This window comes from Pan paniscus, chromosome X (assembly GCF_029289425.2).
Source record: "Pan paniscus chromosome X, NHGRI_mPanPan1-v2.0_pri, whole genome shotgun sequence".
NCBI classification, from domain to species: Eukaryota; Metazoa; Chordata; class Mammalia; order Primates; family Hominidae; genus Pan; species Pan paniscus.
Window position 1 is genome coordinate 129,671,369 of NC_073272.2, and position 23,423 is coordinate 129,694,791.

A 23,423-nucleotide genomic window follows, 5' to 3' on the forward strand; every position below is an offset into this window, starting at 1 on the left:
ACAGAGTAAGACTGAGTCTCAAAAAAATAAAAAAATAATAATAATAATAAAGAACAGCTTAGCCAGGCATGATGGCAAGTACTTCTTTCCCAGCTACTCAGAATGCTGAGGTGGGAGAATCACCTGAGCCCCAGGAGACTGGCGATGCAGTGAGCCATGATGGCACCACTGTACTCTAGTCTAGGCAAACGCAGTAAGGACCTGTCTCAAAAAAAAAAAAAAAAAAAAGACCAGCAATATTATACAACATTTCCCTCTCATTCACCCTTTCTTTCTCAGGAAGAATCCACCAAAACGGGACTTAAGAAGGAGGACAATGCAGGATGCAGAAAATCTGACATTCGGCACAATACAAAAACAAAAGAAAATCCCAGGACAACAGCTGTGCAGTAGGTCTACAGAGCAAACAGCCAGAGTAGCGCAGGAGAATATCATTTCCAGGAGACCGGCCAATCTTCCAAAATATTAAGCATTAAATTGTTAGATAACCTGACAAGTTTCACAGTGTAACAAAAGTGAATTAAGAGGCCATGGGGCCGGGAGCGGTAGTGGTGCATGCCTGTAGTTCCAGCTACCCAGGAGGCTAAAGAATGAGAATCTCTGGAACCCAGGAGAGAACGAGAATCTCTGGAACCCGGAAGGGGAAGTGCAGTGAACTGAGATCGAAACACTGCACTCCAGCCTGGGAGGCAGCGCCAGACTTCGTCTGAAAAAAAAAACAAAAAAACAAACAAAAACAAAAACAGAGGTGACAGAAGGAGCCAGGCGTAGGGGCTCACGACCTTAATCCCAGCACTCTGGGAGGCCGGGGTGGGCGGATCACTTGATGTCAAGAGTTTAAGACCAGCCTGGCCAACATGGCGAAACCCTGTCTCTACCAAAAACACAAAAATTAGCCAGGCATGATGGCGCACACCTGTAAGCCCAACTATTTGGGAGGCTGGGGCAGGGGAATCGCTTGAACCCAGGAGGTGGAGGTTGCAGTGAGCTGAGATCGTGCCACTGCACTACAGCCTGGGTGGCAGAATGAGACGCTATCTCAGAAAAAATGAAAAACAAAAAACGAAAAAACCAATAATCAAAAAACCAAAAAGCTTTCATGCCAACATCTTTGATGAACATGGATGCAAAAATCCTCAACAAAATATTGGCAAACCGAATACAGCAGCACATCAAAAAGCTTATCTACTACTATCCTGCAGGCTTTATCCCTGGGATGCAGGGTTCGTTCAACACATGCAAATCAATAAATGTGATTCATCACATAAACAGAACTAAGGACAAAAACTATCTGATTATCTCAATACACGCAGTAAAGGCTATCAATAAAATTCAACACCCCTTCGTGTTAAAAATACTCAATAAACGGTCAGGTGTGGTGGCTCAGGCCTGTAATCCCAGCATTCTGGGAGGCCGAGGTGGGCGGATCACGAGGTCAAGAGATCAAGACCATCCTGGCCAATATGGTGAAACCCCGTCTCTACTAAAAATAAAAAAATTAACTGGGTGTGGTGGCGCGCATCTGCAGTTCCAGCTACTTGGGAGGCTGAGGCAGGAGAATGGCTTGAACCCAGGAGGCGGAGGTTGCAGTGAGCCAAGATCGTGCCACTGCACTCCAGCCTGGTGACAGAGTGAGACTCCGTCTCAAAAAAAAAAAATTCTCAATAAACTAGGTATTAAAGGAACATACCTCAAAATAATAAGGGCCATCTATGACAAACCCACAGGCAACATCATACAGAATGGGCACAAGCTGGAAGCATTCCCCTGGAAAACCAGCACAAGACAAGGATGCTCTCTCTCACCGTTCCTATTCAACACAGTATTGGAAGTCTTGACTAGAGCAATCAGGCAAGAGAAAGAAATAGACGGCATCCAAATAGGAAGACAGGAAGTCAAACTATCCCTGTTTGCAGACAGCATGAGCCAATATCTAGAAAACCCCATAGTCTCTGCCCAAAAGTGCCTTAAGCTGATAAACAACTTCAGCAAAGTCTCAGGATACAAATCAACGTACAAAAATCACCGGCATTCCTATACACCAACAACAGTCAAGCCAAGTGCCAAATCAGGAACACAATCCTATTCACAACAGCTACAAAAAGAATAAAATACCTAGGAATAGAGCTAACCAGGGAGGTTAAAAATCTCTTCAATGTGAATTACAAAACACTGCTGAAAGAAATCAGAGATGACACAAACACATGGAAAAACATTCTACGCTCATGAATTGGATGAATCAGTATCGTTAAAATGGCATACTGCCCAAAGCAATTTATAAATTCAATGATATGCCTATCAAACTACCAATGACATTCTTCACAGAACAAGAAAAAGCTATTTTCAAATTCATATGGAACCAAAAAAGGCCTGGATAGCCAAGACAAACCTAAGCACAAAGAACAAAGATGAAGGCATCATGCTACCTGCCTTCAAATGGTACAGGGCTACAATAACCAAAACAACATGGTCCTGGTACAAAAACACATATATAAACCAATGGAACAGAATAGAGAGCCCAGAAATAAGGCCACACACCTACAGCCATCTGACGTTCGACAAAGCTGACAAAAACACACAATGGTGAAAGGACTCCCTATTCAATAAATGGTGCCAGGATAACTGGCTAGCCATATGCAAGAGACTGAAACTGGACCCCTTCCTTACACCATACACAAAAATCAACTCAAGATGGATCAAAGACTTCAATGTAAAACCCAAAACTATAAAAACCCTGGAAGACAACCTAGGCAATACCATTCTGGACATAGGAATGGCCAAAGACTTCATGACAAAGACGTCAAAGGCAATTACAACAAGAGCCAAAATTGACAAATGGGCTCTAATTAAATGAAACTATAGACAGAGCAAAAGAAACTAGAGACAGAGTAAACAGACAACCTACAGAGAGGAGAAAAATTTTGCAAATCATGCATCTGACAAAGGGCTAATATCCAGCATATATAAAGAACTTAAACAAATTTACAAGAAAAAAGCAAACAACCCCATTGAAAAGTTGGCAGTGGATGTGAACAGATGCTTATCAGAAGAAGACATACATGCAGGCAACAAGCATATGAAAAAAAGCACAACATCGCTGATCATTAGAGAAATGCAAATCAAAACCACACTGAGATATAATCTCTCACCTGTCAGAATGGCTATTCAAAAGTCAAAAAAAAATAACAGATGCTGGGGAGGTTGCAGAGAAAAAGGAACATTTATACACTGTTGGTGGGAGTGTAAATTAGTTCAACCACTGTGGAAGACAGTGTGGTGATTCCTCAAAGAGCTAAAAACAGAACTACCATTAGACCCAGCAATTCTATTACTAGGTATATACCCAAAGGAATGTAAACTCTTCTATCATAAAGACACATGTATACATATGTTCACTGCAGCACTATTCACAGGAGCAAAGACATGGAATCGACCCAAATGCCCATCAATGGTAGACTGGATGAAGAAAATGTGGTACATATACACCATGGAGAACTTTGCAGCCATAAAAAAGAGCAAGGTCATGTCCTTTGCAGGAACATGGATGGAGCTGGAGACCATTATCCTTAGCAAACTAATGCAGGAACAGAAAACCTAATACCACATGTTATCACTTATAAGTGGGAGCTAAATGATGAGAACACATGGACATATAGAGGTGAACAACAGATGCTGAGGGCCTACTTGAGGGTGGAGGGTGGGAGGAGGGAGAGGATCAGGAAAAATAACTCATGAGTACTAGGCTTAATACCTGAGTGATGAAATAACCTATACAACAAACCCCCAAGACATGAGTGTACCCATAACAAACCTGCACATGTATCCCTGAACTTAAAATAAAAGTTAAAAAAAGAAGACACAGATAATACAGAGCAAGAGACAATAATAGGATATAATAAACATCTTTAGACAGATAAGACAACGATATTATATAAAGACAGCCAAAATTCAGTTAAAAAAAAAAAAAGTCAAATGTCAAAGTTGAGTAAATGTGAAACCAAAAGACAAAAAACATATATTAAACACAGAAAACAAGATTGGTAGAAAAATCATTTTCAAAGGTATAAAATGCACCTAACAAAAGCTCCAGAAAAAAAAAAAAAGAGAGAAAAAGGAGAGGAGAAGTAATCAAAGGAAAATACAAAAAAAATTCCTAGTTCTCATGGATATAAATCTACAGAAAGAAAGGGCCCACTAACAGCCAGCACAATGACCAAGAATAAAAACTACACTAGCGGGACATACGAAATTTCAGAATATCAGAAATTGCCAGGTGGCTGAGTGTGGTGGCCCAGGCCTGTAATCCCAGCACTTTCGGAGGCCAAGGCAGGTGGATCACTTGAGGCCAGGAGTTCGAGACCAGCATGGACAACATGGTGAGACCATGTCCCTACTAAAAATACAAAGATTAGCTGGGCATGGTGGTGCGCACCTGTAATTCTAGCTGCTTGGGAGGCAGAGGCACAAGAATCGCCTCAACCCAGGAGCCGGTGGTTGCAGTGAGCTGAGATCGGACCCTGCCACTGCAATCTAGCCTGGGTGATGGAGAGTCTCACTCAAACAAACAAACAAGAATAAAGAACAGCTTAGGCAGGCATGGTGGCACGCACTCTAGTCCTAGTTACTCAGAAAGCTGAGGTGGGAGAATCACCTGAGCTCCAGGAGATGGGGCTGCAGTGAGCCATGAAGGTGCCACTGCACTCCAATCTAGGCAACAGAGTAAGGGCTTATCTCCAAAAAAAAATAAGAATAAGAATAAAGACCAGCAATATTATACAACATTTCCCTCTCATTCCCCCTTTCTTAGTAGGAATCCACCAAAACAAGATTTAAGAAGGAGAATGGCACAGGATGCAGAAAATCTGACATTGAGCACAATACAAAAACAAAAGAAAGTCCCAGGACAAGAGCTGTGCAGGAGAATACCACTCCCAGGAAGCTGCCAATCCCCCTAAATATTATTAAAATATTAAACATTAAATTGTTAGATTACCTGACAAGTTTCAGTGCAGGAAAAGTGAATTAAGAGGCCATGGGGCTGGGCGCGGTGGTGGTGCACGCCTGTATTCCCAGCTACACAGGAGGCAGAGGTGGAGGCATGAGAATCGCTGGAACCCGGGAGTGGGAGGTGCAGTGAGCCAAGACTGCGCCACTGCACTCCAGTCTGGGCGACTGGGAGACTTCATCTCAAGAAAAAAAGGGGACAAAGAAGTGGGGGGGCGCGGTAGCTCACGACCTTAATCCCAGCACTTTGGGAGGCTGAGGCGGGCAGATCACTTGAGGTCAGGAGTGTGAGACCAGTGTGGTCCATATGGCAAAATCCTGTCTCTACTGAAAACAAAAATACAAAAATTTGCAGTGCATGGTGGCGCACACCTTTAATCCCAGCTAGGCGGGAGGCTGAGGCAGGAGAATTGCTGGAACCCGGGAGGTAAAGGTGCAGTGAGTTGAGATCACGCCACTGCACTCCAGCCTGGTTAACAGCGTGAGACTGTCTCAGAAAATAAAATAAAAGAGGGCCAGGCGCGGTGGCTCACACCTGTAATCCCAGCACTTTGGGAGGCTGAGGCGGGCAGATCACGGGGTCAGGAGATCGAGACCATCCTGGCTAACATGGTGAAACCCCGTCTCTACTAAAAACACAAAAAAATTAGCCAGGCATGGTAGCAGGTGCCTGTAGTCCCAGCTACTCAGGAGGCTGAGGCAGGAGAATGGTGTGATCCTGGGAGGCAGAGCTTGCAGTGAGCCGAGATCACGCCACTGCACTCCAGCCTGGGCAAGAGCGAGACTCTGTCTCAAAAAAAAAAAAAAAAAAAAAGGCTCTGGAAGGGTGTGAGTGGCTATAGGTTTTAATAAACTTTGCTGACTTATAAAATGAAAATTTTAATTGAACAATACATAGAAAAAGAGAAAAGGAAATGTATCCATCATAATACATTAATACAGTACCATGCTCACCCGTGAACAGTATTACGGTCATCATAAAATCATCGAATATGATTTACTGAAAAATTCAGATATAACTACATTGAGAGATGCTTAAAAGGAAGAAAAAGCTTTAAGAAAACTAAAATCCTCATCTTCCTTGATAGAAAATCACTAGGTAATGGCAAAACTTGATGATTCAAGAGACAACATATGTACATATGAGTTTTAAAAATTGAGAAACGTGGAATTATTAGAAAAACAGCTATACAACTGAAAGTACATGCTTTCAGTTTTTTAGCTTGAAAAAACAGGGAGTATATAGGTACCTGCATGTGCTCACACATACACACCTATCTCTACCTCTCTCTCTCTCCTTCACTCCCTCCCTTCAAGAGACTGTGCTTAAGTAACTTAAAGCCTTTTCAAGTTGTTTGACTTTAAAAAAAGATAAGTGTATTGTTTAGGTTAAAAAATAGTGAAGGAGATGTAAACTAATGTAACAGCAATGGGGTCTGGGCACAGTGGCTCACGCCTTTAATCCCAGCACTTTGGTAGACTGAGATGAGGCCAGGAGTTCGAGACTAGCCTGGCCAACATGGTGAAATCTCGTCTCTACTAAAATTACAAAAATTACAAAAATTAGCTGGGAGTGGTGGGGCACATCTGCAATCCCAGCTACTTGGGGGGCTGAGGCAGGAGAATCACTTGATCCTGAGTGGCAGAGGTTGCAGTGAGCAGAGATGGCACCACTGCTCTCCAGTCTGGGCCACAGTGCTAGACTCTGTCTCAAAAAAATAAAAAATAAATAATAAATAATAAAAATGGGAATGTATATAAGTGGTGGAGTGACATGTGGATTGTCGGGGACAACTATAAGAATAAATAAAAACAAAATAAAGCTTCTTCAGGGTTCTGGCTTAGACAATGATATCTTTGTTTTTCAAATGCAGTCATTCCTAACAGTAATTTTACTATATTAAAATAATGCCATTTCTACTTTTGACTCAAAATTAAGACCATCCTTTAGCATGGCCTTAACATGTAAAACTTGAAAACAATGATTTGAGGACAGTACACAAACAAAACCTCTTAACAAATTGGTTCCATTCTTTTAAAACATTTTGATTTCCTCTTCTATACAGATATGCCAGATATCATGGCTTGGCATAACATTGTTTGATGTTCAGTAGTCTGCCTACCAAACAAAGAAACCCCCAAAACAAAAAATCTTCACATTCTCCCAAATGTAACCAATATTATGAACTGACCCTTTTTTCCAAATACCTCAAAAAACATTACATAGAATGTTGTAAGTCAGACAATTAAAAGTATTAATTCATATTTCAGTATTTGTATATTCTGAATACTTGAAAATACCGCACTCATTGTGTCCTTTGAAGTCCTCATTCGTACTGCTTCTTCCACCTGGAATACCCTTTCTCCTTACCTTATACTGTCCACATCATTCGAGTATAGTGGAAAGAGCATGCACTTGACATCAAATTGAATAGTTCAAATCCTCACTGCACCATTTTTAATTATGTGACTCTGGAGAAATTACTTGAACCTATTTTCTCACCTCTAACATGAGCACAATATCTACCTAATAGAAGTGGTAACAGAGATTCAGGAAAATGCCATATTAATAAGTATCTAACTTCAAACAGATATCCCCCCAAATTGATTCCTTGCCCCTTTCCAACTCTTAGTTCAATTATAACTTCCTCAGCAAACCATTAGATTTGTTTTTCTTTAACCTCTTACTGCACTGACAGTCTATGCTATGCAATTCAAGATTTAATATATATGATCTCAAACTGCCTATTTCTTAGTGTGTCTTAATTATACATGTTCAACTCGAAAGTAAGCTCCTTGAGAGTGAAGAACATATTTTCTTTCTTTGTATTTCCTCCTACACACAGTAGTGTATTGGATATGTAGTAGGTACTTAACACATGATTATCTATGGGGTAAGAAACTAGGTAAAGCCAGGCAATGCCAGATTTAAAGAAACAAGGGAGACTCATATATACTGATGATTGAAAAAATAATTTACATTCATGCTGACACCATTGTGATATTATGGGAACAAATAAATAGGTCTTCCCCATTCTTTTAAACTGAGTACTGTCATTGTTAATTTCAAGATATGCTACTGAGCAAAAAATTTTAAAAGGCACATAATAGCATATATAGTATGATCTTATTTAGAAATTATTTTTTGTCTATGCACAGAAAAAAGTTTGTGATTATGTATACTAAACCTACAACAGTAGTTATCGCTGGGGATGAGAAGGAAACATTTCATATCTATTACTGACATGTTTACTGTATTTTTTTTAAACTAGGAATATGTATTACTTTAATAAATATTTGTTTTGGCCAGGCACAGTGGCTCACGCCTGTAATCCCAGCACTTTGGGAGGCCGATGTGGGTGGATCACTTGAGGTCAGTTCGAGACCACTCTGGCCAACATGGTGAAACCCCATCTCTACTAAAAATACAAAAATTAGCCAGGCGTGGTGGCGGGTGCCTGTAATCCAAGCTACTTGGGAGGCTGAGGCATGAGAATTGCTTGAACCCGGGCAGCGGAGCTTGCTGTGAGCCGAGATCACGCCACTGCACTCCAGCTTAGGTGACACAGTGAGAATCTGTCTTAAAAATAAACAAACAGGCCAGGTGCGGTGGCTCACGCCTGTAATCCCAGCACTTTGGGAGGCCGAGGTGGGTGGATCACGAAGTCAGGAGATTGAGACCATCCTGGCTAACACAGTAAAACCCCGTCTCTACTGAAAATACAAAAAATTAGCTGGGTGTGGTGGTGGGCGCCTGTAATCCCAGCTACTCAGGAGGCTGAGGCAGGAGAATGGCGTGAACCCGGGAGGTGGAGCTTGCAGTGAGCTGAGATCATGCCACTGCACTCCAGCCTGGGCGACACAGTGAGACTCTGTCTCAAAAAAATAAAAATAAATAAATAAATAAATAATATTTGTTTTTAAGAAAATGTGCCCACTTCTGTCTCTAATCTTTTCTTTTGAAAGGTTTACAGTACAAAAACCATGCCTATTAGTATCAACTACAGCAGAAATACTTACTTTTTGGTTGAAAAGGTTTGTCGTCATCCATGAAGTTGCAAGGTCACCTAAGTACGAACACATGACATCAATCAATGTTATGAGTCACTTTAAGTAACACCAAGTATTGAAACATGAAACCTGAGATCCAAAATCTTTGGGTCTAATTTTGATCTCCAGCACACTCACCATATGACTCCAGACAAGACAGTAAGCTAGGTCTCAGTTTTCCACCCTCTAAAATAAAGATGTCTACTACTAGTGTGGATTTTGTTAAATTAAATGCACATAAATTTAGTCTTTTTCTCCTACAAAAGCCCACCTTTTGAGTTTGATATGTTTAATACACACAGGTAATTCATTTTCCATAATTGGTTCATTTCCAAACGAATACATTTAACATACAGTTAAATGTATTAAACATTTACTACTTGAAAAAATCGGAGTTATCAGATTACAAATAAACTTCAAAAGGGATCTTTATGCAAAAATGAGTAATTATCCTGTAATATATGTTTTAGTAAATCTGAATTCTGAAATGCTAAGTGACATTAATCTTTAACTGATTCCTATTCTTCACATTTCAGAAATATTATTACTATAAGAAAACACATACATTTAGATATTTTTAGTATTTTGAAAAGTAACAGAAAAGTAATTGGATAAATTGCATAATAAAACAATTCATTATAAAGTAACTGTTCATTGCCTTTTGTGCTCAGGGTAGTATGCCAGGTTCTAGGGAAAATACAAAGATGAATAAGCCATAGTCCTTGCCTTCAGAAGTTTACAATCCGTCTACGGTTCTTTGGGCTTTTCAAAAAGCTGTTACATTAAACGTTATCAAAAAAAAATGTGAATTGCTTTCTAAAACAGGAATTTGTATCCTGAGTTCTCGTGCACTGAGCATACCATATATTCTACATACAGAATAAACACTTTTAAAATACTATTTAAGTTATAAAAAAAAGGTAAAAATCAGACATCAGAAATCTAAAGTAGGATATACAGAGCTAATTCAGTCTCCACATTTGTCTTTATCTTCCAACTGGCAAAAGCAAACTCCCTAATTCCAAATTATTTGGACGGAATTAGAGCAAAGGGGAAAATATTACTTTAACTCCAAAAGAAGTTACTTGTATAAATGTTTGGATTTCTACTACAAGAGTCTCTAGTGAATTCTGTAATTCAGTAAATGTCCCTGGTTTTGAGGTCTGACTATTCAAATCTCTTTAAACTCAACTACTTGGATAGTTAGTGCTTGTTCCTAAATTAGAATTAAGGTAATACATATGCCACGCAGATAAATACATGACCATTCTTGCTCAACATTAAGGATCTATTGCTACCAAGAGCACAGAATTTTTTAAAGTCACAATTGCACAGCCTATGAGATTCATATAACACTTTTTAAAAAAAATTTTTATGTTTTAGAGACAAGGTCTCACTATGTTGCCCAGGCTGGAGTGCCGTGGCTATTCACAAGCACGACTGATCATCGCATACCACAGCCTTGAACTCTTGGGCTCAAGTGATCCTCCCAAGTAACTGGGACTACAGGTGAACATCACTGTGCCTGGCTTAACACTTTAATTAAAAGATCATATAAAATATTTATTGGCATAACCATCCTAAAGTGATTACTAAATGTACAAGTAGTCTATATAAACAAGTCATATTTACTGCCTATGGCTATAGAGATAGCTTTTGAGGCCCAATGCAGCCACCAAAGAGTCTCAATTGGTACGCTCATAAATGCTCTAAAAAGTCAGAAATCTTTAGATGCCATTAGAGCCATAACTTCAGTCCAAAGCTGTGCTATCCAATGAGGTAACCACTAGCCACATGTGGCTACTTCAACTTAATTAAAAAATAAAAATCCAGCTCCTCAGTCACTCTAGCCATATTTCAAGTGCTCAAAAGCCACAAGTGGTTAGCGACTACTATAGTGGATGATGCAGCTATGGAATTTCTATGCGACGACACGTCAAAAGACTACTACCATGCTTAGTTCCAGTTTTTAAAATAAACAAATACATACAACTTCATGGATTCCTTTGGGGAAGAATTGCAGCCTTCTAAAACTATCACAAAAACCCCTAAAGTCACCACATCAGAATTTTGGTGGCAAGGGAAGGAATTGTATGGGGGATTAAGTCAGCTGTCAGAGAAATGGAATATCCAGCAAAGATATGCAGTGGGCATCTTAAGAGCTCCTATAATAGCAACTCCAGAGGGTCTCTAGGTTCTACAACTCAGAGTTGGCATCAAAATAGGCACAAGAGGAAAGAACACCCCATATTTCAGCTACTGATTCAGGTGGAGACACTATACCCATGTTTAATACACTGTTCTTCTGGGGGAAAAAAATGAATTCTGAGTAACTGACTGAGGAAACACCTACTGAACACAATCCATTCATTTTTTTGAAGACTGCCTGTATAAATAATTATAATTCCTATTTATTTTTTGGTTTCAGCTTTTATGTATCTAAAATTCAACTATGTTTTACAAGTTTATTCTACAAAAAGTTAAAAATAGATTGACACAGTTAAAATGGTAAATAGTATATGTATTTTGCCACAATAAAAAAACATTTAAATAGTTAATGGATGTCACTTTACACCCACTAGGATGGCTAGAATTAAAAGACAGATAATCACAAGTGTTGGCAAGGATGTAGAGAAATTGGAACCCTCATACACTGCTGGTGGGAATGTGAAATGGTACAGCCACTGTGGAAAACACTTTGGCAGTTCCTCACAAAGTTAAACAGAGTTATCACATGACCTAGCAATTACACTCCTAGAGACAGACAATTGAAAACATATGTCCACACAAAAATTTGCACACAAATGTTCACAGTGGCATTATTCACAATAGCCAAAAAGTGGAACCAACTCAAATACCCATCAACTCAGGAATGGACAAACAAAATGTGATATATCCATACAACTGAACACTATTTGGTAATAAAAAGGAATGAAGCACTGATACATGTTACAATATGAATGGTCCTTGAGAACATTATACTAAGTGAAGGAAGACAGTCAAAAAGACCACATATTGTATGATTTCATTCATACCAAATGTCTAGAAATGTCAAATCCATAGACAGAAAGTAGAGTGGAGGCTGCATATGGTTGGGAGGGTTGGTGGGAAATGGGGAGTGACTGTTAATGGGTACAGGGTTTCTTACTGGGGTGATGAAAATGTTCTAAAATTAACTGTGGTGCTAGCTGCACAACTGTGAATATACTAAAACCACTGAATTGCACACTTCAAATGAGTAAATTGTATGCTATATGAATTGTATCTCAATAATGCTATTAAGAAAATAATAAGGCCAGGTGCGGTGGCTTACGCCTGTAATCCCAGCACTTTGGGAGGCAGAGGCAGGTGCATTGCAAAGTCAGGAGTTCGAGACCAGCCTGACCAACATGGTGAAACCCCGTCTCTACTAAAAATATAAAAATTAGCTGGGCGTGGTAGCATGTGCCTGTAATCTCAGCTACTCAGGAGGCTGAGGCAGGAGAATAGCTTGAACCTGGGAGGTGGAGGCTGCAGTGAGCCGAGATTGTACCACTGCACTCCAGCCTGGGAGACAGAGTGAGACACCATCTCAAAAAAAAAAAAAAAGAAAGAAAGAAAGAAAGAAAGAAAATAATCAGCTGGTAGGATTTAAGCTTGGGAGTGATGTGGAGAAAAAGTACCAAAGAAAGAACCTAACAAAGATAGCAAAGCTGTACGATTCTGGAGTAGAGAAAGGGAGAGTAGGTAAACATTCGACCGGTCCTGATGATACCATTTAAATACCTGAAGCTAACCATGCCTGAAGCAAATTATCCACAACAGCTTTTCAGTTAAGAGAGAAAATAATTATTCATTTTTGGTTTAATCTACTTTGAGCTAGGTTTCTGGCAACTGTGTTTAAAACTACTAATAAACTCATCAATGGATTACCCCATTTTTCAAACCAGGGTCAACAGACCTCTCAGGAAAATAGATATATTCCAGGTTGTGCAAGAGAGCTCTATAACAATATAATTTTTTGTTTTGCTATTTAACTTTTGCTATCTAAAAAAATTAACATAAGCCTGCTCTGGGGATTCCCTGGGTGACCAACCTTATATACCTAAATGACGCATTTGCACTAAATGAAGGGCAATGACCATATGGTTAGCTATAGAAATGAAGGTACTGAAAGGGTTCAAATAAAAAACCTTGCTATTATTTATATATAAGTAGGGAATATATTATATATATAGTATATATAAGTAGGTATGAAAAACTCAATAGAAGTAGGTAGGCAGTGACTCAGCAAAATACTCATTCAATATATGAAAGCTGATTCAAATGGCAATGGTTTTGTAGTTTCACTTGACTGCTTTGTTTTATGGTTGTGTAAGAACTCTGAGAATGTTTCAAACATTTTAAGTTCAGGGGTGTCTGTGAAATGTTTTTCTTATAACAAGAATTGGTATAGTACTCAAATCCAAGAAAACTGGATTATATCTTGGTTCCTTAGACAATTTGACCGGCATCTCAACGATTCAAACTTTCAAAGTAGGTTTTGGGAACAAATTACATACAATTCAGAAAGAAAATAGAGGCTCTTCATATTTTCTTTGTCCAAGTTTTTATACTATGCAAATTATCTTTTTTTCTGAAAGCCTGAACACATGAAGTCCAGGTACATTTTGAGAAGACATTTAATAACTTTATTATTTTATCCTAATTTATTCATTTTCAATTTTTGTCTGTTTTCATACTTCATCTATTTGTAGAAAATAGCTGGTTTACACTAAGATTTAAAACTCACTAGCATAATACTTTGCAAAGTTTGCCTATATTTTAAAACATTTTATGTCAGCTTTGGGATGGGGCACTATAATAAAATATACTTCTACAAAGAAGTTTTACTTTATACTCAGGGTATAGACTTTATAGGCATACGCTTTTATTATAATTCATATGTAAAAGATATAATATGGGGAAAAGACTAATGTACAATTACTGGCCTTTTGAAGCCAATCTGTATAGTAAATATTTTATATAAGTTTCATAAGATATTCTATAATCACTAATTCCTAAAGTAACCTCAAGAAGTATGTATTATTAATCAATTTGCTTTTTATAGGAGTAAAACTTATCCACCAGGGAAAATGTAAGTAAGTGCATTGATGGGAACACTGGACATAGGGGCTGAAAACCTGAGTGGGAATTTCTGGTCTACCACTTCCTGGCTGCCAAATCTGCAAGTATAATCAACCTCTGTAAGCCTTAGTTTTTCTATCTGTAAAACGAAAACAGTAATACCTTCCTTGCAGCACTACTGTGAACATTAAATAAAGCAAGTGAAATATTCCTGAACAGTACTTTGCACTATTTTTCTCAACTTCTCCTTCCTTACCTGAAGTCATACCGTTAAGTTGATGAATACAAGCACTTAAAGAAAACAAATCTAGTTCACGTGAAGAGCTCAATTAAAATCATATCATAAATAAACTGCATCACATCAGTAGTTCTCAAACTCTTTTATCCCAGGATTTCTTTTCACTTAAAACTTAATGAGAACCCCAATGAGCTTTATGTTTATATGGACAATATGTGTTGATATTTCCCATATTAGAAATTGAAACTGAGACAGATTTCAAATGTTTTTATTTAAAATATTTATAAGCCCATTACAAGTTAATAAAAATACTTTTAATGAGAATAACTTTTAAAAAACAAATCTAATGAGAAAAGTAATATTGGTTTACATTTTTGCAAATGTCTTTAATATTTATCTCAATAAAAAGCAGCTGGATTCTCTCAGTCTCTGGGGAAAAATACTGTATGATCTCACATGTGGAATCTAAACAACTTTATCTCATAGAAACAGAGAGTAGAAAGATGGTTACCAGAGACTTGGGAGTTCAGGGGTGGGACAGATGGGGAAAAGATGTTGATCCAAGAGTACAAAGTTTAATTAGATGGGAGGAATAAGTTTTAGTTATCTATTGCACTACAAGGTGACCACAGCTAATACTAATAATGTATTGTATATTTCAAAATTGCTAAAATAATTTCTAACATTCTCATAACAAAATGATAAATTGGTAAGGTGATGGCTATGTTAGCCTCTCTCAATAACGTATACATATCAAAACATCACATTGTACCCCATAAATACGCACAATTATCATTTGCCAATAAAAAGTTAAAAAGGAAACAAAAAAATGAAAAAAAAAACTCCTTAAAAGAAAACTACTTTGCAGCAAATGAATAAAGTCTAGACGAATACTCTACTTTCAGGAGTCATTTCTACAGTTCATTACTAGTGATGTTTCTCTGAATGTGCAGAGCACTGGGAAAAAAAGTCTAGACATATATATTTGATTCAAATTAGTGAGGAAGGCTGGGCATGGAGGCTCACTCCTGTAATCCCAGCACTTTGGGAGGCCGAGGTGGGTGGATCACGAGGTCAGGCGTTCCAGACCAGCCTGGCCAACATAGTGAAACCCCATCTCTACTAAAATTACAAAAATTAGCCGGGCGTGGTGGCAAGGGCCTGTAACCCCAGCTGCTCAGGAGGCTGAGGTAGCAGAATCGGTTGAACCCGGGAGGCAGAGGTTGCAGTAAGCTGAGATCGCGCCACTGCACTCCAGCCCGGGCGACAGTGCGAGATTCCGTCTCAAAAAAAAAAAAAATTACTGAGGAAATCAAATCTTTTTGAATCACTACTTAAGACAAACTCACTGAAAACCAAGTAGCTGAGATTTGGAGTTATTCAACCTAAGAACTTTTTCAATAGGATATTCTTCAACTCTTCAACATGCTTAGAAATAATATTAAAGTATGAAAAAGTCGAAAAAAAATGAAGCCTTAAAAATAAAAATATAAAGGAAAAAGGAATTGAATAATACTTCTTAAAACTTTTAAGTGAGCCTCCTTGCTTATTCTCCGTGACCACCTCACTCTCACAAAAAGTGAGACATAATACAGCAAATTGAACATTGGATGAGGGTCAGAAAGCCTAGGTTTAAGAATTGGTTCCATCACTTCCTAGGCACATGACCTCGGTAAAGTTCTGTCCTTGAGGCTGTTTCCTCATCTTCAAACAGTTCTAACGACACCCTACAGCCCATCTCAAAAGGGGTGCTACCAATGAAATATACAAATGCAAGATACGATTATAATGGAATCTGTACTGCTGTAGAAACATCAAAGGTACACAGTCTTAATTTTACAAGCAAATCAGTGCCTTTGTAGGCTCAGTGAAGTTTCTGCGTAAGGAGATTAAGTTTGCACAGTAACCCCCAAACCAGGACACCTCACAAATACTAAGAGGAGACTTTTGCAGTTTAAAACTCTACTTCTAGGTTTCAATTTTATGTTTAGGGGCACTAAAAGACATTACAACTCATAGTCCAAACCTGAAAACAATAGTAAAAAAAAATTTAAGGTCGCAGATTTAAAAAACTCCACAAAACTAACAAATCTTTCCAAACAAAGAGAATCCCCTGGATGAAGGTCTCCCGTGCTTGCAGAAGCTGGTTCACTTGACAATTTCCTCTCGAATTTCTCCTTAAAAAAGCATTAAAACCTGAGAGAAGTTGAGAGGAACTCCCTCCATCTCTAGAGCAGGAGTATACCTCAGCATAATTTTTTCCATCTCTTTAAGTAAAACCTGCAAACCTCCTAGTTAGAATATAGTGTATTTAACTCCACGTTTCTCCTCAGGGCTCTTATCCTCTAGACAATAACGGAATAGAGCACGATTTCTGTGACAGAGAAGGGAAGTCCCTTTGGCCAGAACAAGGTTGTGGGCATGGAATGACCGGTCCTGTGTGGGGGGAACCTGCCCAGAAAGAAGGGGTCACAGGGTCTCTGATGCCTGAAAGTTCGGAATCCCCTCAAGTCTCTTTTCGTTTGATTGAAGAGACTTGAGGGTGGGCGGGTCTCCGTCAAACATCAGTATCAACCGTACAAAAGACGAAAGGGAGTTGCCTCCAGAATGAAAAGCCCAAACCGGGTTGGAAACAGACCGACAGGACTCAGGAGGTGAGAAGGCTGCCGCAGCTGCCGCGGCCCGCGAAACCACTGCCCGCCGCGGCCCGCGAAACCACTGCCCGCCGCGGCCCGCGAAACCACTGCCCGCCGCGGCCCGCGAAACCACTGCCCGCCGCGGCCCGCGAAACCACTGCCCGCCGCGGCCCGCGAAACCACTGCCCGCCGCGGGCCGCCAGGCTCTACCTCCAGAAAACCCTCCCCCTTCAGGGCCCGGCGCAAGATGGTGGCCCACCAGCGACCACGCCGCCAAGCCTGTCCCCTCCCCCGCACCCCCGTCGATCCGCACCGGCATAGAGACCCTCAGCCAGCCGCCCTCAGAACCGCCCTCTGGGGAAGGCTGCCTCAGCCGCGCGGGAGAGCCGCTGCCTGCTTCCGCGCGGCACAGGCGGGGGCGGGGGCCGCTTACCGAGAGCAGAGCAGATCGGTCTGACTGGGGTTCGGATAAGGAGGAGGAGAAAGAGGAGGAGAAAGAGGAGGAGGAAAGGGAGGAGCGCGAAAAACCTCAGGCGACAGCCTCAGCAACAGCGACTCACCCGGAGACTTCCAGCGCAGAACCAACGCCTCAGCCGGGGGCAGAAGTATATAACTGCACGCGCTGCCTCATGGGTAGACGCCGACTCCACCCCCTGAACATCCGGGGCCTTTTAACCGCCCACGGACGGACGGCTGGTACTTAAATGAGCTCAAGTGCAGCTACTTTACTAACCGTCGAAGGCAGCGGAGGAAGTGTAATTGACTAGCGTGGATGTAGCTTTTCTAAGCAAACGCTCGATTTAACCTGGAGTTGTCATCCCAAAAAATACATTGTACCTGACTACAGAGAAACATGAATTCTGGGTCTTCCTTGTGTGTGAGGGCTACAGACACGAGTTAAAAATATAAATATATTGTTTTCTGGAAATACTGTACTTGAAACACGTCTCAAAATACTAGTTATTTTTACCTTTTGTTTTAAACATATGGTTTTGCTTGTCTCTCTGTTACTTCTAATTGCCATATGGATGCCTATAGTAGTTACAAAAAATGCTAAGGAAAAATACATTTACTCTCACACACAAGGAAGACCCAGAATTCATGTTTCTCTGTAGTCAGGTACAATGTATTTTTTGGGATGACAACTCCAGGTCAAATCGAGCGTTTGCTTAGAAAAGCTGCATCCACGCTAGTCAATTACACTTCCTCCGCTGCCTTCTACGGTAAGTAAAGTAGCTGCACTTGTGCACATGTAAGTACCAGCCGTCCGTCCGTGGGCTGGCCGCGGTGGCTCACACTTGTAATTCCAGCACTTTGGGAGGCTGAGGTGGGTGGATCACCTGGGGTGAGGAGTTTGAGACCACTTCCCTTTCCTCCTCGCCTTTCTCCTCCTCCTTCTCTGAACCCCAGTCAGCCTGACCAACATAGTGAAACCCCATCTTTACTAAAAATACAAAATTAGCTGGGTGTGGTAGCACATGCCTGTAATCCCAGCTACTTGGGAGGCTGAGGCGGGAGAATCACTGGAACTTGTAAATACATTTACAAGAAAAACACTTGCCAAAATACTGCTTACAGAAACATTTTCTAGACATTGTGCTTTGAACTGTAAAAGTTTCTCCTCCCAACTTTCTCCTCAAGGTTTATAGCAGTACTGGTTCATCTCTCTTTTTCTTTTTTCAGACGGAGTTTCGCTCTTGTTGCCCAGGCAGGAGTCCAATGGCGTGATCTCGGCTCACTGCAACCTCTGCTTCCCGGGTTCAAGTGACTCTCCTGCCTCAGCCTCCCGAGTAGCTGGGATTACAGGCATGCGCCACCACACCCGACTAATTTTGTATTTTTAGTAGAGACGGGGTTTCTCCATGTTGGTCAGGCTGGTCTCGAACTCCCCACCTCGGGTGATCTGCCTGCCTCGGCCTCCCAAACTGCTGGGATTACAAGCGTGAGCCACCACGCCTGGCCCAATTCATCTCTTAAGAGTTGCCCAGACTGAAAATATCGTGTGGCTCACATAACACACACGTAAATCCTGTCACTGAATCCTACCATTTTTTTTATTTGAGCTAGTTTTTTCTTTCTTATTTATACAGCTATTTGCTTCTGACCCTGAAAATAAGCTTTACAGGAAAAGACAGAGAATGATCAAAATAAAAAAGTGAAAAGTCCCAAAATCCTGGAGCATGCATAGTTGGTCCCTGCTTCCGGTCAGGGTGATAAGAAAGTCCGGGCACCTTTTCCTTTGATGCCAGCAGGAAATTTAAAACTAGCAAATCTACAGCCGCATGACTCTGTTTTTGGCTGTAGTGGGAAATTTAAAACTTGTAATTCTCCGGCCTGCCTCCTTCTTTGGCATTGGTGGGAAATTTAAAACTGGCAACAAAAATTGGTGCAGTTGAGAAATTTAAAACTTGCAAATCTACAGCCTGTGCGGCATTTTCACCAGCCCCACTTCCTAGATGCTATAAAGGCCCATCCAACTTCCTCTGCCTCTGAAACCAGCCCAGACCTGTTTGCAGCACCCAGCCCTCCCTCACTTACCCCCACTAGTCCCCAGGGTAATAAAATTTCTCTCAAATTCTCTTGTCATATCTAGTGTCACGAGTGTCCACATCCAACCTAAAATTAGGAGGAGGAATGGTCAAACTGCCTCAGCAGGATGACCAGAAAACACTTATACACCCAAATTTCAATCTAACTTATTGTTTTTTTCGTGAAAAATACAGCCAAGAAGACCAGCGGGCTCTGGTCCGTTGACTGTTTGCAGACTCTGGTCAGCAAATTTTCTATCAAGATGAAAATTTGAGAAACTAAATAATAACAATAATTAAAAGGATGTCTGGTGAGAATGGAATTAACACATGGGATATTGTTTGGGTGATTTTTAACTGTTCTTAAAACTCTTCCCCAGGCTTCTAGAAAACCACTCTATATTGGTTCTCTTGACTGGCTGGCCGTACGTTCTTTTTTATTTTTCAGCACTTCCAGTAAATGAGGGCTTACTCCTGTATAGGTTTTTCTGACAATTTTAAAAATTGAGACAAATTTACATGAAAAAAATCTACCATTTTGAAGTGTACAATAGAGTGATTTCTTATATATATTTACAGTATTGTGCAACCATCACTGCTATCTAATTCCAGAACATTTTCATTACCTCCCACCAAAAAACCTGCAAACCTATTAGTAGCCACTCCTAATTTCCTCCTATTTGTATCCTCTCACCAATCATTAATTAACTTTTTGTATCTATGGATTTGCCTATTCTGGATATCACATATAAATGTAATCATACAGTATGTAGTTTTTCATGTCTAGCTTCTTTCATTCACTATAATGTTTCTGAAGTAGGTTCATCCATGTTGTAGCACATATCAATTCGTTCTTTCCTCCCTCCCTCCCTCCCTCCCTCCCTCCCTCCCTCCCTTCCTTCCTTTCCAGATGGCCTCTGGCTCTGGCTCTTAGGCTGGAATGCAGTGGGGCGATTTCCAGTCACGGCAACCTCCACCTCCCAGGTTCAAGCAATTCTCCTGCCTCAGCCTCCTGAGTTGCTGAGATTACAGGTTCCTGCAACCATGCCAAGCTAATTTTTGTATTTTTAGTAGAGATGGGGCTTCACCATGTTGGCCAGGCTGGTCTTGAACTCCTGACCTCAAGTGATCCACCCGCCTCAACCTTCCAAAATGTTGGGATTACAGGCTTGAGCCACTGCACCCGGGCCACTTCATTTCTTTCTATTATTGCATGATATTTCATTGTACAAACATATCACTTTCTGTTTATCCATTCTTCAGTTGATGGACGTTTGGGTTGTTTCTGCTTTTGGGCTGTTATAAATAATGTAGCCATAAATATCAGTGTATTAGTCTCTTCTCACACTGCTCTTAAGATATTACCTGAGATTGGGTGATTTATACACAAAGGAGGTTTAATTGACTCACAGTTCCGCATGGCTGGGAAAGCCTCATGAAACTTATACCATGAAGGAAGAGAAAGCAGGCACCCTCTTTACAAGGTGGCAGGAGAGAGAAAGAGTGTGTGTAGGAGGAAATGTCAAACACTTATAAAACCATCAGATCTTGTGAGAACTCACTCATTATCATGAGAACAGCATGGGAGAAACTGCCCCTATGATCTAATCACCTCCCACCAGGTCTCTCCCTCAAAACCTGGGGATTACAATTCAAGATGAGATTTGGGTGGGGACACGAAGTCTAACCATATCAACTGGTGTACAAGAATTTTTTTTTTTTTTTGAGATGGAGTTTCACTCTTCTTGCCCAGGCTGGAGTGCAGTGGCATGATCTTGGCTGACTGCAACCTCTGCCTCCTCAGTTCAAGCGATTCTCCTGCCTCAGCCTCCTGAGTAGCTGGGATTACAGGCACCCACCACCATGCTCGGCTAATTTTTTAGTAGAGACGGGGTTTCAACATGTTGGCCAGGCTGGTCTCGAACTCCTGACATCAGGTGATCCACCTGCCTAGGCCTCCCAAAGTGCAGGGATTACAGACATGAGCCACCATGCCCAGCCGGTGTACAAGATTTTTTAAAAAGCTTTATGAAGATAAAGTTCACATAAGGTACAATTTATGCACTTAAGTGTGCAATTCAGTGGTTTTTAGTATATTCACAGGTACATGCAACCATCACCACAGTCAATTTTAGAACACTTTCATCACCCTAAAAAGAAATTCTGGCCAGGCGCGGTGGCTCACACCTGTAATCCCAGCACTTTGGGAGGCCAAGGCGGGCGGATCACAAGGTCAGGAGATCGAGACCATCCTGGCTAACACAGTGAAACCCTGTCTCTACTAAAAATACAAAAAATTAGCCGGGTTTGGTGGCGGGTGCCTGTAGTCCCAGCTACTCGGGAGGCTGAGGCAGGAGAATGGTGTGAACCTGGGAGGTGGAGCTTGCAGTGAGCCGAGATCATGCCACTGCACTCCAGCCTGGGCGACAGACCAAGACTCCATCTCAAAACAAAGAAAAAAAAAAGAAATTCTATGCACATTCGTCACGACATCCTTACTCACCCTACCCCTCTTTTCAGCTACCCTCCTGCCCTACACAACTACTAGTCTACCTTTTGTCTGTGCAGATTTCCCTGTTCTTTATATTTCATATAAATGGAAGTATATAATATGCTGTCTTTTGTGACTGGCTTCTTTCCCTTAGCATAATGTTTTCAAGGTTCACTCACGTTGTAGCATGTGCTTATTTCCTTTTTATGGCTGAATAATATTCCATTGCATGGCTATAGTATATTTTGTTTATTCATTTGTCAGTTGATGAACATTTGTGTTGTTTCCACTTTTGGGCTATTATGAATATTCCTGTGCAAATATTTGGGTGAAAATATATTTTCAATTCTCTTTGTTATATAACTAGGAGTGTAATTGCTGAGCAATATGATAACTATAATTAACTTTTTGATGGACTGTTAAACTTTTTCACCATGGCTGCACAATTTTTCATTCCCACGAGGATTTATTATGATTCCAATTTCTCCACAAACTCACCAACACTTGCTATTTTCCATTTTTGTTTTTCTTATTTTGGTTATAGCCACCCTAATGAGTGTAAAGTAGTACCATGGTTTCTGCTGGCTTCTGATCTCAGAATTTCTGCCACTTCCTACAGTCAGTCCACTGGTCCCGGGTTTTACCCTTTGATCTGCTGTGGTGGGCCCACTTGTTCTCCATTCAACATCCGTGTTACACAGGAACTGGGAACAAGTCAGGGAAACTAAACCTCAGATCTGCCATCTGCCTGAGCCTGAGGCATTCTCATTTTTATTTTGATATCACTGTGCTTTAGGATGGTACACAGAAGCCCAATAAACAGCCTCTTTCTAGAGCAAGATGGCATGGGTGAGGAGTTGGAGGAGGTAAAGGAAGAGAGGGGGTGGAGAGGACGGAGGAGAGGACGGGGGATGAGGATGAGAAGGGATAGAAGGAAGGAGAAGAGATAAGAAAGGATGGAGAGGAAGGGAGAATTATCCATGACCTGAAAAAGTTGAACCCCTTCCTCTAGTTACATTTCCAGTTTCTTTCCTGGCCTGAATTTGGGCGGAGCCTGATGCCCAAGGCAGGTGTTTTGTGTACATCTAGCAGCTATAATATTACCAAGCACAGAGAAGTTTGAAGCAAGTCACATAGGAATATTTATTGGGCTTCCCAGGCAGCATCATGAAGTGGGCTGACAGATTGTGTTTTCAATTTACTCTACGTATTACTGTTAAAAAGTCCTTAAGATTGTTGTTTTGTTTTCTTTTTTCTCAGTATGAGTATGGATCCTCAGTGGCTTTTGGTCAACTCATTCTCCTTCTGAATATGGAGACAGTTTGGAAGCAAATACACGAAGTGCTGAACCCCTAGTCATATGCCCTCAA

The 23,423-nt window shown here is 40.7% G+C and overlaps 1 protein-coding gene across 4 annotated transcripts in view; it reads right to left on the reverse strand.

Moving 5' to 3' along the window:
- The window catches only part of ZNF280C (zinc finger protein 280C), a 66,005-nt gene extending 48,332 nt beyond the window's left edge, over positions 1–17,673 (reverse strand). For 2 of the 4 annotated variants that reach the window (XR_008622797.2, XM_063601926.1), the window contains exons 1-2: positions 17,595–17,630; positions 9,025–9,071 (exon numbers count right to left, since the gene is read on the reverse strand). Coding sequence is in view for 3 of the 4 variants with exons in the window: in XM_063601926.1 (XP_063457996.1) it covers positions 9,025–9,055 (31 nt within the window). In the remaining variant the exon portion in view is untranslated. Of the gene's footprint in view, positions 1–9,024; positions 9,072–17,467 lie in introns of all 4 variants that reach the window. The other 2 variants (XM_034949766.3, XM_008972357.4) reach the window with 2 other exon arrangements.
- Positions 17,674–23,423: the final 5,750 nt, after the last annotated feature.